Source organism: Leptonychotes weddellii, chromosome 1 (genome assembly GCF_054177405.1).
Source record: "Leptonychotes weddellii isolate Sample4059 chromosome 1, ASM5417740v2, whole genome shotgun sequence".
Lineage (NCBI taxonomy): Eukaryota > Metazoa > Chordata > Mammalia > Carnivora > Phocidae > Leptonychotes > Leptonychotes weddellii.
Window position 1 is genome coordinate 141034759 of NC_138369.1, and position 14254 is coordinate 141049012.

General features: G+C 41.2%; 1 protein-coding gene across 15 annotated transcripts in view; it reads right to left on the minus strand.

Moving 5' to 3' along the window:
- Positions 1–14254, minus strand: part of PHLDB2 (pleckstrin homology like domain family B member 2) — a 123150-nt gene that overhangs the window by 47906 nt on the left and 60990 nt on the right. For all 15 annotated transcript variants that reach the window (XM_081797271.1, XM_081797265.1, XM_081797258.1 and 12 more), the window contains exons 4-5: positions 10897–11040; positions 9696–9833 (exon numbers count right to left, since the gene is read on the minus strand). In XM_081797271.1, coding sequence (XP_081653397.1) covers positions 9696–9833; positions 10897–11040 — 282 coding nt within the window. The remainder of the gene's footprint in view (positions 1–9695; positions 9834–10896; positions 11041–14254) is intronic.

Consider the following 14254-nt stretch of genomic DNA (forward strand, 5'->3'; position numbering starts at 1 on the left):
AGTTTTCAAGGGAAAATTAGCTCTAGGCAACTAGTTAATTAGAGCTGAAAATATCACCTTCTACAGCAAAGCAATAAACTTAAATTTGTTCAATTTGTTATAAATTTATTAAATTTACTCATTAAAATTTAATAAATTTATTGAAAATTTAATTTAAATGTTATTTAACTTAAAATTCATTACAATTCACTTAAATACACTCGTTTCTTGAAAATAGATTCATGAATCCCAGCAAAGGGATTTATACGGCCAAGACAAGTATATGGACAAATTAGATGGCATGTAAGGGTTCAGGGATTCTTACTTTTGGACATGCAAAATATGAAAACTAGCTGTTACTTCCTTCCCCCAGATTTAAACTGGTTAACTCACCTATTCTAATTATTATAGGCACAGCAATATTTTCTAAACACCAAATTGGCAGAGAGCTTAACTTTTTTTTTTTTAGGATTCATGAATCTATTTTCAAGAAACAAGTGTATTTAAGTGAATTGTAATGAATTTTAAATTAAATAAAATTTAAATTAAATCTTCAATGAATTTATTAAATTTTAATGAGTAAATTTAATAAATTTGTAACAAATTGAACAAATTTAAGTTTATTGAAAAAATAAGAATGACAAGGAATTGGAACACTCCAGGAAAATCCAGATGCACAAGGGGCCATTTATAAAACCAAGCACAGAATGTGACTTCACTAGAGACATGGCTGCTTCTGTTAGCACTGCTCTTGCATTGATTTGTCTTCATGTACTGGCAAATCCACCTGGGTCACAAATTCATTGCCCTTTTTTTACGTTTAAGACTGATGTTCCTAACGTATATATATGACCAAAGGTACATTATTCACAGCAAATTAAAGCAGAAATCAGTATATAAAATCGGGCTTCTATTCGCTTCCATGGTGAATTGTTTATTCACTCACTCAGTAAATATTTATAAAGGGAGTATAAGTAGAGAAAAGAGGGAGCCTGATCATTGTCCTCACAAAGTACGGTCCAGTTAGCTCTGTGGTTCTTAGCCCGGACGGCACATTAGAAAAACCTGGGTGAGCTTTTAAATATACTATTTTCCAAGTCTCCACACAGTCAGACATTCAGGAGCAAAATAGGGTATGAGTATTTTAAAAATCCCTCCATGTTTTCTCATACACAGCCAGGTTGGGAAACCCTGAATGAGCCCCCCAGGATGATGTGAGAGGCAAAGGCAGTTAACAACAATTCGCTTTTTTAAATGAAGACATGGGACATTAATACACAAGGCACCAAAGAGTGCTCTTCAAACATTTGGCTTAGTGTCTTCACTTCATAGTATAAAAGGTCCTTTTACAAGTGACACCCCAATTGTACAGTTTTTTACATTCAAATTAAATGCCTCAAGTAAACCAAACAAAAAATGTACTATGAGATTACAATATCCAATGCACATTCAGAGAGGAATGATGCATTTCAAGTTCAGATGCAAAATGACTCTTCTAGTCAGAAAAATGATCAGGAGTGTGGATGAGTTTACTCTAAATAACTTGAACTTGTACACAAGAATTACCAATAATCTTTAATGAACTAAATAATTTAAAGCTTATCATAAAACCACTTATTTTGCTGGAAATGTGGTTAGAAGACAGTAATATAAGTTTCTCTCTTTTGAGTTGTATTCTTGAAGGAAGGAACTGAAATTTAACTTGCTGGTTCTTTTTTTAATTTGCTGGTTCTATTTGAATTTCAATATTACAAGGAAAATTCTTGAATCCCAATGAAGACATAATTTTACCACAAATAAGTAATATTTGGTAATCAGATGGTTCAAAGTTACTCTGAAAAGATGCTTACTTTATTAGCTTGTGGGGCTGCCAGATTAAATAGAGGACATTCAGTTAAATTTGAATTTCAGATGAATGACAAATGATCTTTTAATGTAAGTATGTCCCAAATAATGCCTAGGGCATAATTACACCAAAATTTATTCTGTTTATCTGAAATTCAAATGTAATATGTAAATATATATATATGGGATGAGATGTATATAGGATTTATTTATTTATTTATTTATTTATTTATTTATTTATTTGCTAAATCTGGCAACTCTATTAGCTTAATAAAGAGTCTCTTAAAACTTAAGGTCCGGGGCACCTGGGTGGCTCAGTTGTTGGGCGTCTGCCTTCGGCTCGGGTCATGATCCCAGAATTCTGGGATCGAGCCCCACATTGGGCTCCATGCGCAGCAGGAAGCCTGCTTCTCCCTCTCCCCCTGCTTCTGTTCCCTCTCTCGCTGTGTCTCTCTCTGTCAAATAAATAAAATCTTTAAAAAAACAAAACAAAAAAAACTTAAGGTCCATCTTCTTAATTCCCAAAGTGTTTAGCACAGAACCCAGCACACACTAAGTACTTAGGTCAGGTTTGGAGTTGATACAGTGATGGGTTTAAATTCATAGTACCTAAGCCATCATTTCTGTCGATCCAAAGTCCTTTCCATATACCCTGAGAATACTTTTCCTTTCAGTTCCTAAACCCTGTGGCTTGGGAGGTAGGCATCCTCATGGGTTCACAGATTAGGCAATTGTTTTAGATCCAAAATCACTTACCTGAAATTCTTAAGGCCAGATGTGTTCCAGATTTCAGAATATTCTGAATTTTATAGAGGTAACGCAGTTCATAGAGCATATATTAAAAGGCATTTCCAGTAAGGTCTGGGCCAGTACCTATAATCAAACACGTTTCTATTTCTGCAGCTACTTATGAATATTTGCATTAAGTGTGAATATCAAAGTCAGGTTTCACAACCAAACAAGTTTTGGTGCTAATCTTACAAAATGATCCCCCCCCCCAAACTTTTCAGATTTTAGAATTGCAGAGAAAAGATTATAGACTTGTGTCAACGAATGCTGGAAAGCTGAGAACTCATTCTCTGCCTGCCTCTACAGAGCCACGTCCTTATACTTCTTTCCCTAGATTTTTTTTTCCTTTAGCTTTGACATTTTAATTACACAATTGATTGGTGGTTAGCGTAGAAAAAACTGGACAATTGGAACACTAGGGATTTCTATAATCAAACAACCACCAGAAAAAAAGAACCCTAATCTGGAATCCTGTTGACTGAATCCCCAAATCCCACAATACTCTTCCACTTCCTCTAGCTAACTTTGAAATGTAAGAAAGAGGCACGGGAAGGGCTGGGTCCCTTCTGAACACTGCCTGTGACTTGGCAAATGCTCTGCACTCCAGAAGCATTAACACTTTGCTGAGGAATTCTGGGCCAGGCTGTCTTCCCCCTGGCTCTAAAGGAAGGATGGAGAGGAAGTAACAGGTACTTTGGCAAGATAATAATGGGGGATAAAATGTAACCATTTTAGATACAATGATACATGCTTTGTGTAGGAAAATTAGTCAAGTAACAAGATTTCACTGTGGCACGAGTTATATATGGCATAGAGTGATTTAAGCTTCCATTCGCACCTTTAAGCCTGGTTAGTTATAAACAAAGACAGGCCAGGATGGCAACAAATGCCATAATTCATCTGTGTAAGGACAGATCCTAAAACAAAGAGTGAGCTTTACGATGAGCGTCTGGGTAATGGAAAGACTGTGACAAGACCACGAACGCGGAGCCCTTCCTTAACCATTTTACTGAATTTCAGTAAAACTGACTATAGATTTTTGTATGCCAAAGAAGCAGAGACGAGACACTGATAATCATCATAGAGGAAATTGAAATTCCTCTATAATAAAGTAGAGGCAATTGGGAAACTATTTTTTGTCTGGAATTCTTACTGCGGTCAGAACAAGGCAAAGACAGAAGGAAAACCTACCTAAACAAATGCAGGTGTGCACACATCTGCTCAGCAGTGGCCCCAGCTGGGCTTGGCCGTGGGGTTGGGGCAGAGGTAAGAAGGGAAGCCAAGTCCACAACCAGGCTCTGCCAGCACTGAACTTCATGGTCCCGGTGGCTTCTCCGCTCTGCCGCCAAGCTCATGAAACCGAATCCATTCACTAGGGCAGAGGTGAACAATTCTCCCTCCTTTTACTTGCCCCAAGAAAACACTACGGCCTCTTGGCTTACTGCTTCATCAAATAAATATCCTCTCTGGACTTACGTTGGAGTCAGATACTTGTATTTGTTCAGGGTTTACCCATGTTCATAGAGACTCTATTTGTGATGTGGCTATTGTCTGAGCACTTAGCTCAGAGCCACATGGAAATGGGCTTCTTGATGCTTTTGGCTGCGGAACCCATAAGGGCAGAGAAACGTCAGCTCAGGGAGCCACTGCAAAAATGTTCAATGAATATACAATTGAATACATTGTCTATATTTTATATGTTGTCTGTATTTCATGCTCTTTATATTTTAGATGGTAACATATAATAAATAGCAGTCATCTATAACATACAGATTCTCCCCTGTATCTGAAAGTAGAGCACTCCTATGAAACGTTTCCTAAGCCAAAATGGTGTAAAGCGAAGAAGCAGACCATTAATCTATACGGAAAAAATTTTAAACCTTCCCAGGCCCCCAAAATAACTCTCTTAGGCTTTTCTGATACCTTAGGACACATCTTGCTTATCTAACAGATGCACCCAGTAAATGGCGATGAAGCACAGATGCTCACAGGCACGGCTGGAAGGAAGCTGTGGCTGTAGGATGCAGAGATGCTGCTGTAGTTTCCAGGGAGGGAGCTGGGTGGCGCCACTCTGGATGCTGGGGGGTGCGAGGGTGCGCTCGTGGCAACACACACACTGAGCGCTAGACTCACGCCGAGCGCTAGACTCACGCCGAGCGCTAGACTCAGGCTGAGCGTTAGACTCATGTTGAGCGCTAGACTGAGGCTGAGCACCAGACTACCCCTGAGCGCTAGACTCGGGCTGAACTCTAGACGTATGCTGAGTGCTAGACTCACATTGAGCGCTAGACTCACGCTGAGCGCTAGACACACGCTGAGCGCTAGACACACACTGAGCGCTAGACTCCCCCTGAGCACTAGACTTATGCTGAGCGCTAGACACACGCCGAGCGCTAGACTCCTGCTGAGCTCTAGACTCATGCTGAGCGCTAGACTCCCGCTGAGCACTAGACTCCCGCTGAGCGCTAGATACACGCTGAGCGCTAGACACACGCTGAGCGCTAGACTCCCCCTGAGCGCGACACTCAGGCTGAACGCTAGACGCACGATGAGCGCTAGAGTCACGCTGAACGCTAGGTTCACTTCTCGCCGCCTTTTTGCATAAAGGAGGAAATCCTCTTCGGATTTCTCTCAGGAAAAACAGGTGCTGTTGGAGCTCTTTCGTAAATGGGGGGTGCCATAACGTGAACATCGGAAAAGTGAGTGACACCTGTATATTAATTTATACCACTGGGTAAAAAATAGAATGATAGTTCCCAAATCACATAAGAGAAAATACCAAAGACTGGCCTCGCGTGCCTAGGAAACGATGTCAATAATTTCACGCCAGTACTTGAAATTTGAGGTGTTAGTAAGCCTTCCCCCTATGGCTCTAGGCCTTGTCTCCAAAAAAGTAGAGTCAGGCTTACAGGATGTGCTACCGACATCTGAAGCGGAGCTTGCCGGACAGGGATATCTTTCCAGGTCTTGGTGGTCTCATTCCACAGTTTCTATCTGACAGCAGCAACAGGTGTGTGGAAAAGGAAACGAGATCCGAAAGGGCAAAGGCCACTTCCTCCTTCTGTCTTACACTCTGGCTGGGCTGGCAGTGTGATGACGAGCCCCCTGGCATGTGCACTGAAGCACACCATCCCAGATGGCCTGAACTTGGCAGCACGTAGCTCTTGAGCAGGTGTCTGGCTCCGTGTTTCTGCTAAGGCTCCACCTGGGCTTGCTGTTTGCAGGAAATCCAAGGACAATATTCCCGAAGTATACTGGGTGGTATTCTAGCCTTTGCTATGAGCTGGGTAAATAGTGGATAGCAGTGCCTTCCTCTATTTCACATGCTAGAGAGGGAAATCCATATCTAACAAGCCCCAAACATGGGAAGTACGAAATGGGATTTGTACAAGGACTCAAAGAACAACAGGGAGAACATAATCGGAACTGGAAGGGTCTGAAAGGGCTTTTCTGAAAAGCTAACAATGAATCTAAGCCCTGAAAGATAGAACCGACAAGATATGGAATATGGGAAGGGAATTCCAGGCGTGGGAAACAGATCTGCAAGGAAATAGATCTGGCAGGAGGCGGGGGGAGGATGGCTCTTTAAACAAATAGAAGGTCACCATGCACATCGGGTGAAGGAGGGGGGAAGTGATGAAGGCCCACGATATAAATATATAAAATTTATATAAAATATGGTGGAACACAAATCAGAGTGCTAGGATCTAATTTATATATTTTTAAAAATCGCTCTGGCTGCTGTGAAGAGAATGAACAAAAGGGAAGCAAGTGGAAATGGAAGGAAAAGAGATTCTGATGGTTTAGAAGAGAACGCTGTTAGTGGAGATGCAGAGAAGCTGAAGAAATTGAGAACTCTTAATGCGAGGGTGATGGAGAAAGAAGGGTCAAGATCAACTTCCGGGTTGCCATTTGTACATAGAGGTGGCTAGAGATGCCATCTCTTGGCCCGGGAAAACTGGAGGAAGAACAGGATGGGGGGGGCGGTGCATGTGGAAGACAAGGGGAAGGAGAAGATCAAGAGTTCGCTAGGAGTGTTGAGTCAGCAGTAGCTGTAAAATGTCTGAGTGCAGATGTCAGCTAGGCTACAGGATATGAGTCAGAAGTTCAGGAAAGTCTTATAAGCTAAAGACATACACTCGACTGTCACCAGTGTTTACAGGTCTTGGGGAGCCATGGCTATAAGAATGTGAGGATACAAGAGAAGAGGATTCAGATCAAACACTCTAACAACTGGTTTTACAGAGGCAGAGGAACAAGCAAAGGGAACTCAGTTGGAAAAGTCAGAGAGAATGAGTATGAAAAAGAGAAGGAAAACCACAAGAGGAGGCATCCAGGGGCCAAGGGGCAGGGTGGGGAGGGGCAAGTATGAAGAAAAAGGGTTGTCCCCTGTCTTGAATGCTGCTCAGGACGTCTGATCACAAGAGGACTAAAAAACACGCAGTGGGTTGGGCAGCACCGAGGTCTTTCGTAGTCTTACCAGGGACAAGTCTGATGGAGAAGTGGGGGCCTAGGCCAACTGGAGTTGGGGGGGGGTAATTGGGAACTGAGGAAGAGGGCTCGCAGTGTAGGAAGAACACTGTTTGAAAAGCATGGCTATGATGAACAGAAGCGAGATAAGGCAATAGCTGGAAGGTAGTTTGTTTTTATTTTTTTTATTTTTTTTAAAGATTTTATTTATTTATTTCAGAGAGAGAGAATGAGAGAGAGCACATGAGAGGGGGAGGGGCAGAGGGAGAAGCAGACTCCCTGCCGAGCAGGGAGCCCGATGCGGGACTCGATCCTGGGTCTCCAGGATCATGACCTGAGCCGAAGGCAGTCGCTTAACCAACTGAGCCACCCAGGCGCCCAGTTTGTTTTTAAATAATAATAAAATGTAAAAATAATGTTGGCATGTTGGCAGTCAAAGTCCAGGAAAGAAGGAGAAGACTGGGGGAGTGGGGTACAGAAGAGCTGACCTGGGATGGGATGACACCCAGAGCACGTCCCAAGGCACTTATCTTTGACGGGGGGAGAGAACCCTCCTGAGTGGGGAAGGGATGGGATCCATCTGATTTCTCAGAGAAGTAGGTGGTGAAGTCACCTCCGTGGGAGGAAAATGGACCAGAGGTTTGAACAGAGTGGAAGTGTGAAACAGCCGTGTCATAAAATCATATAAGTTTATTTGAAAAACATAGTAATGCCGCCAAGCGGTATTTGAGTTTGGTCATCAAAAATCTGTATAACATCATCTAGCCCAGTCTGTTTCCATTTCCCTTGTCCTTCTCTGGAATCTCTCACCCAAAGCCAGTTTCTGCCATTTTTCACACCCTGTGATGACAGACAATAATCCCACTTTCCAAGACCAACGAATCCCCTAACAGCTGCATGAGCCAGTCCTATACTTCAAGCCCCCAGTGTCCCCTCTCCTATGCAGAGCCTCTGTCAAGCTTACCAAAACAATAATAGGAAGGATGGAGGTGGCCTCCTTTCTTGTTTCTGCCCATGTCCCTGGAGTTCCACCTCTCCTTTAGGTCCACAGAATATAACACGACTTTCCCCGGGAGGTGGGATTGACACGACTTGCTTCGTTCGCTTTTGTGTCTCATACGAATGATGGAGACAAACAGAATTTGCAGGCCATGCCATGTGTGGGCTACACAAAGATAAGTAACTACATGGATGAGGAAGGCAGAAAGGCTTGTGGAGAACATGATACCCATTCCTCTGTCCCACAAGTTTTCCAGGAGGACATAAAAATAGATACTAATAAGCACCGCAAAGACATCTCATGCTTCCCACGGTTTCTTGCTGTATCAGTGCAGAATCTTGGAAAAGCAGAATCGTCCTCTACTGCAGATCGAGACAATCAATCCTTTGACCTGGCTTTGAGCTTTTTAAAGAAAAATATACCAACTACCCAAATGGATTCTTTACTATTTCAAAGTCTGGAGCTAGAAGGAACATACATAAAACTTAATGTGAAAAAGCTGGGTAGTTAATCTTGACAAGCAGGCAACCAAGAAATTGATGTGTAGCTGTTAGTCTGACATCAATTTCTGACAATATCACTTTGAGCTCATTCTCTGGCACCAAGATCAAATGCCCTTATTTATAGGTCTCAAACAAAGAAGAGCCTAAAAAGGAAGCCGCATTCAGCAGAAATCCTTTCCACATATTACCCACTAGGACTTACTCAAACTGATTTTTTTTTTCTTTTTTCTCAGCTTAGTGGAGAAGTTGGTGAGCAAGGAAGAATGTGTTCAAGTTCGTTTGCTTTTTCCCTCTGAAACTGGAATCTCATTTTTTAATTTTACGCTTGGTTTAGCTGTAACTAACTCAGAATGTGAGAGAAGAGTAAGTAAAATATTTCCCAGAGGAAATAAACAAATAAACAGACAAACAAAAAACCCAACTACTACCTTGAATTCTAAGAATTGCAAGTAATTTTTCCCACTTTCCCGAGTAGATATCAGCTAACATTCAGGTTGTGGCTTGAAATGTACGAGTGAGACCTTTTCCGAGGTAAATGTCAACTGTTTCATGGGTATTTTCCACTTGGCAGTGTATGAGGATTCCTTGACAACTCCAATGCATTTGTCAAAGAGCAGTGCCCTTGCATTGAAGACAATGGCAAGGCAGGACAGGTGAGATGAATGGTTCCCATTCAAATTCTTAATAAACAGAAAAATGAAAAGAAAAAAGGCAACTGTATTTGAATATGCCTAAGTCATCCCTACAGGATACCAGTGGTTAAGAATAAACTTCTTATGCTAAAATCAATCTTTAAAAAACACAGCACAATCAGAAGAGCAGAAAGCCTGTTGGAAAAAAGCAATTCACTCATCTCAAGTAGGTTAAGCTGCCATGAATATCAACTCAGAAAGTGCTATGGGCTCTACTCCCTTAGCATCCACAGCTCAGTCCCTGACAGTTCTTTGTGAAGAACTTACCTCATCTTAAGGCTTTCCTCTAGTACCACTGTCTCCAGGAACATGACACACAAATCCCAAACCATGGGAATTCATACAACATTTAAATTCGACCGAATGGAACCACCATATTGCTCATAAAAATTGAATTCAAATATACTTTTCTTTTACCTTGGTCTTTTCACCAACGATGTTCTTTTCCAGTTCTGCTATTTTCCGATTTAGATGATCCAAAATTTCCTTCTCTTTCATAAGTTCAGTTGTTTCAGATTTCTGTTCTCCGTCCAAAAGAGCACATTCCATATCCAACTGAGGACACAAAACAAAGCTCAGACGTGTTTCACATTCGGAGAGATTCTCAACTGCCCACTTTAGAGGTGCATTTTTAACAGCCACAGATTTCAAAAAGTACTATGGTATCAGCCAGACTGTGGGGTCTAGAGAACACCCCAGAGACTCCAGGTGAGACTCAGAATTCCTATATAAGAAAGCTGGACAGCCCACAGTATATTTACTAAGAAATCTACCTATCATTTAATTTTTCTACTGTAACTCCTTCTCTGCTAACTTCTCAAGAGTATTTTGCCTATTTGCTCAGATTCAGGCTCAAGCACAAACCATCTTGGGAGCAGGTGTGTCTGTCTGTGTTTGTCCACAGAGCTTGGGAAGTGAAAATCACACCCGGCCCAGCATGCAAGTGATGCATTCTTAGCAGTGCCAGCAGGAGGAACATCCAGGGTCTGTGTATAAGATGACAGGTGAGCAGTCTCCTTCCACTTAGAGCTATCTGCATTATCTGTGACTATACACATGCTAGGCAGAATCATTTGCTCCTTCTCGCTCTGTGGAAATAGTATGAAAATTGGCCCTTTCTCCTATAATAGTAATAGACTATGTGTCTGTCTCCTCTTTGGTTTGCAAATCTCTAGAAAGCTAGGTCTATGTTTACTGCATATATAAATCCCCCTATAGTCCAACACGACGTCCAATTCATAGTAAGCATACTCAGGAAATGTTTGTTGGATTTGAATTTGGACACCTAAATACATGGGGGCCTCAGCTGACAGATCCGTAGCAAGTCAGAGAGCAAACAGCTTTGTTAAGACAAAATTGGTTATACCCAAAGTACATCAAAAATGGCTTCATATGTTTGTCTCATCTGACTTAAGAAAAAAAGACAAGGAAAAAGAACTATTTTTTTTAAAAAAAGGTATTTTTACCCTGTACTTGGACCCACTGAAAAAAATGTTAACTCATGTTGATTTCTATGTATTCTGCTTCCGAAACTTATGTCTTAATAGGCAGTAATATTTTTAAGCTAAAGGGAAGGGAGAAACAAGAGAGGGGTAAAAAGTCAACTCCTGGTTTATACCTCTCTGGAAGATTCATCCATCTGGTCATTGATATCTTTGATTTTTTGTTCAAGTTCTTCGAGGTTATTTAGAATTGCTATCCGGGTCTCTTCCATTGCTGCCAACTCCTGAATCCTTTGTTCTTCGTTTATATCCTCTGGCGTCTGCAATTAATCAACACAGAAAAGGGCTATTCACACTTCAATTCCAGAATCTCCCAATTTATAAACCAGTAGAAAGTCTTGGGTTTCACAGTCTCAGTGCCTCTTTGGATTCTAAAAGCATCCTTGTGATTGTTCTGTTGCAATTCTGCATTTTCCCACAAATCCTCAGCAGTGTGGGTCTTAAGTTACCTCATACAAACCAACTTAAATTCACCCATTCATATTCTTTTAAAGCTGAAATAACTAAGTTTGTACAGATGAGGAAGTTGTAGTCCATAGACATTGTAGTGACTTCTATAAGGTCATAGAGAAAGTTTGGCACAGCAAGAATGAGAAGCTAGACAAGACTTTTGACATCTTCCTTAGGGATCTCTTGGGCATGATGCTACCTTCACTCCAAGCTCCACACTCTCTCCCAACTCTGAGTGAACACAGCTTCTACAACGGTTTCCCGAATCTCTAGCCATACTCCGGGGTCCCACCACTAGGGTTATCTGTGAATGGGCATTCATGCTTATTTGTCTCCTTTCCAACACAAGGTGGAAAAGCGAGGGCATGATACGCTTGGCCCCTCTCACCTCAATGTTCCATAAAGTGAATAACCAGGGCAATACAGCCCTTATTATTTTAGTGACTCCCAAAATGACTGAAAACTATACACTTAATATGAAGTTAATTCATGTTTCACTTCTTGTGTTCGCACATTACTTACTGTCTTTATCCTACAGCACCTTCTTCCTATATAATGTTTAAGACACCAACTGGGCCAATGGGCTTTTGTGACACAAAATAGGACACTGGTCATCATTCATAAAGTCATTTCACAGAAAAAAACTTGAGTTCCTTGGCAAGGAATGAGAAAGGCAGGAAAGAACCTGAGTAAGAGAGGACATACTTACACCCCTCAACAGAGAGATGACAGGTGCCCAGGGAAGAAAGGAGTATTTGAGATCAAAATTTGACGGCCTATTGTTTTAAAAAGAGAGTATAATGAATTGAAAATCACCTCTTCTTTCAGCCATTTCAGGTTAGTTATCCTAGATATTGCCTGGTAGAGATCAGTCTTTCTGTAAGTCAAGGGATGCTGGGGTATCGGTACATTACTTATTCAATTTTTATCTCTCTTTGAAAAAGTAATTTCTTTTCATTAGTAAGTCAGCCATGAAACAATTTCACAATTGGACACTGAACATAGCAGCCTCGATAAGTAAATTATTGAGGTTTACTCATCAATCAGTGCCAAGAATATTCATATTAACCAAAGAAATCATTTAGTATGCCACATGAAGTTCATTTATTTAATGATTTTTTTTAAAAGATTTTATTTATTTATTCATGAGAGACAGAGACAGAGAGGCAGAGGGAGAAGCAGGCTCCCAAGGAGCAGGGAGCCCGATGCGGGACTTGATCTCAGGACCCTGGGATCACGACCTGAGCCGAAGGCAGACGCTTAACCATCTGAGCCACCCAGGCGCCCTATTTAATGATCTTGAAAATAACTTGAAGAAGAGAGCCAGCATGTGGCATTCTTTATTCATATTCTTTATTCTTCACCCTACTTCACTGCCCCTTAAGGAGATCAAACAATTGAGATGTCACAGTATCTCAGGGTAATTAGCAAAGGTACGCAGGCCTTCCAAGCTTTGACAGTTAGACTTTTAATTGCCATCTTAAATCCAGTATCTTGCCAATTAATAAAACAACTGCTGACCTTTTTATCACAATGAATCTCATTGTCTTAATACTCAGGTACCTGTTTTAGGGCGTGAGGAAGGCCTGTAATAGTGAATGGCATTCCAAAATCACTGACGTGTAGTCCTAGCAGGAAAGGCCCAAGAAGGCCAGTATCCTGTTGGGTCAACATTTCATATTGGGTTTCAACTGCCAACATCGTTTAAAAATATCTCTTTCACTGGTGGAAGTCAAGCATTAAGAGCAAACAAAAGCTGAACAATCTGGAAAACCATAAACTTTCTAAGCAAAGAGAGGGTGAAGAAAGGTGACAGTGGCAATTATAAATGTCTAACTCGAAGTTTCTAAACAACTGACCACAAGAGGCATCGTTGATAACAGACCATTTGAGAGGCTATTTATAACAATCAGTGCTGTCTAGGAAATGGTTGTTCTTTTTTGTTATTTATAAAGAGCAAAATCTTCAAAAGGCATTCTAAAACTCTGAATGGTTTGTGATGGAATGGAAGGAGAGTATTGTTTACACACGTACGAGCATCCCCAAATATGCCATCTGCGAGGCAACCTGATCTCCACAGAGAAAAGGGAGGGAGGGTAGGAACGAGACACTGTATCTGCTTCCCCCCACTCAAAATCTCTTCTTAGAAACTCCTTGCAACCAGAGGAAGTTGCAAGTGTGAGGGCTGTCCACTGTAGACAGAATGATAACTCAAGAAGAGAAGAGGGAAAAAGTTCTCAAGGAAAAGAACTTTTTTTTTTTTTTTCCAAATAACGATATGAGGTGATGGATGTTAAACTAAGCGTGGCAATCATTTCACAATATTTGTAAATCAGGTCACAAGGCTGTACACAAAACGCACACAGTGCTGTGTGTGTGACTTAAATCCTAACACTGTGGAAGAAAGAGGAGTGAGCTAGTCTCAGCTTCCACCTCAGGCGGCAGAAGCAGGTCCACAAAAGCCAATTAAAATTAGCATATTCCAGGGCGCCTGGGTGGCTCAGTCGGTTAAGCATCTGACTTGGTTTTGGTTCAAGTGGTGATCTCGGGGTCGTGAGATCAAGCCGGGGCAGGCTCCGCACTCAGCAGGGAGTCTGCTTGAGATTCTCTCTCTCCCTCTCCCTCTGCCCCTCCCCCTGTGCTCTCACGCTCTCTCTAAAATAAGTAAATCTTTAAAATATAAAATAAAATAAAATAAAATAAAATTAGCATATTTCTAAGGTCATCTGTATCTTTACGTGTTAGCTTAAACAAGTTCCAGAACAGTAAATCTTATGTTTCCTAAATATCATCAAAATCTTTGTTTCTTGAAATCAATGTGTTTGTCACATTCCTCTCTTCTCCATTGATCCTTAGATAGATTAATACAAACACTGTCCTTTGCTAAGTAAATAATTTAGTGAGCAGATTACTAAGAAGAAAAGCATCCAAAACAAATGGTCAGGACTTAATAAAACATTCTTTTATCTGCTGTCCTGGGGTAACATATATCTGTCTCCAAAAGGTCATACATGCAAACCTCCG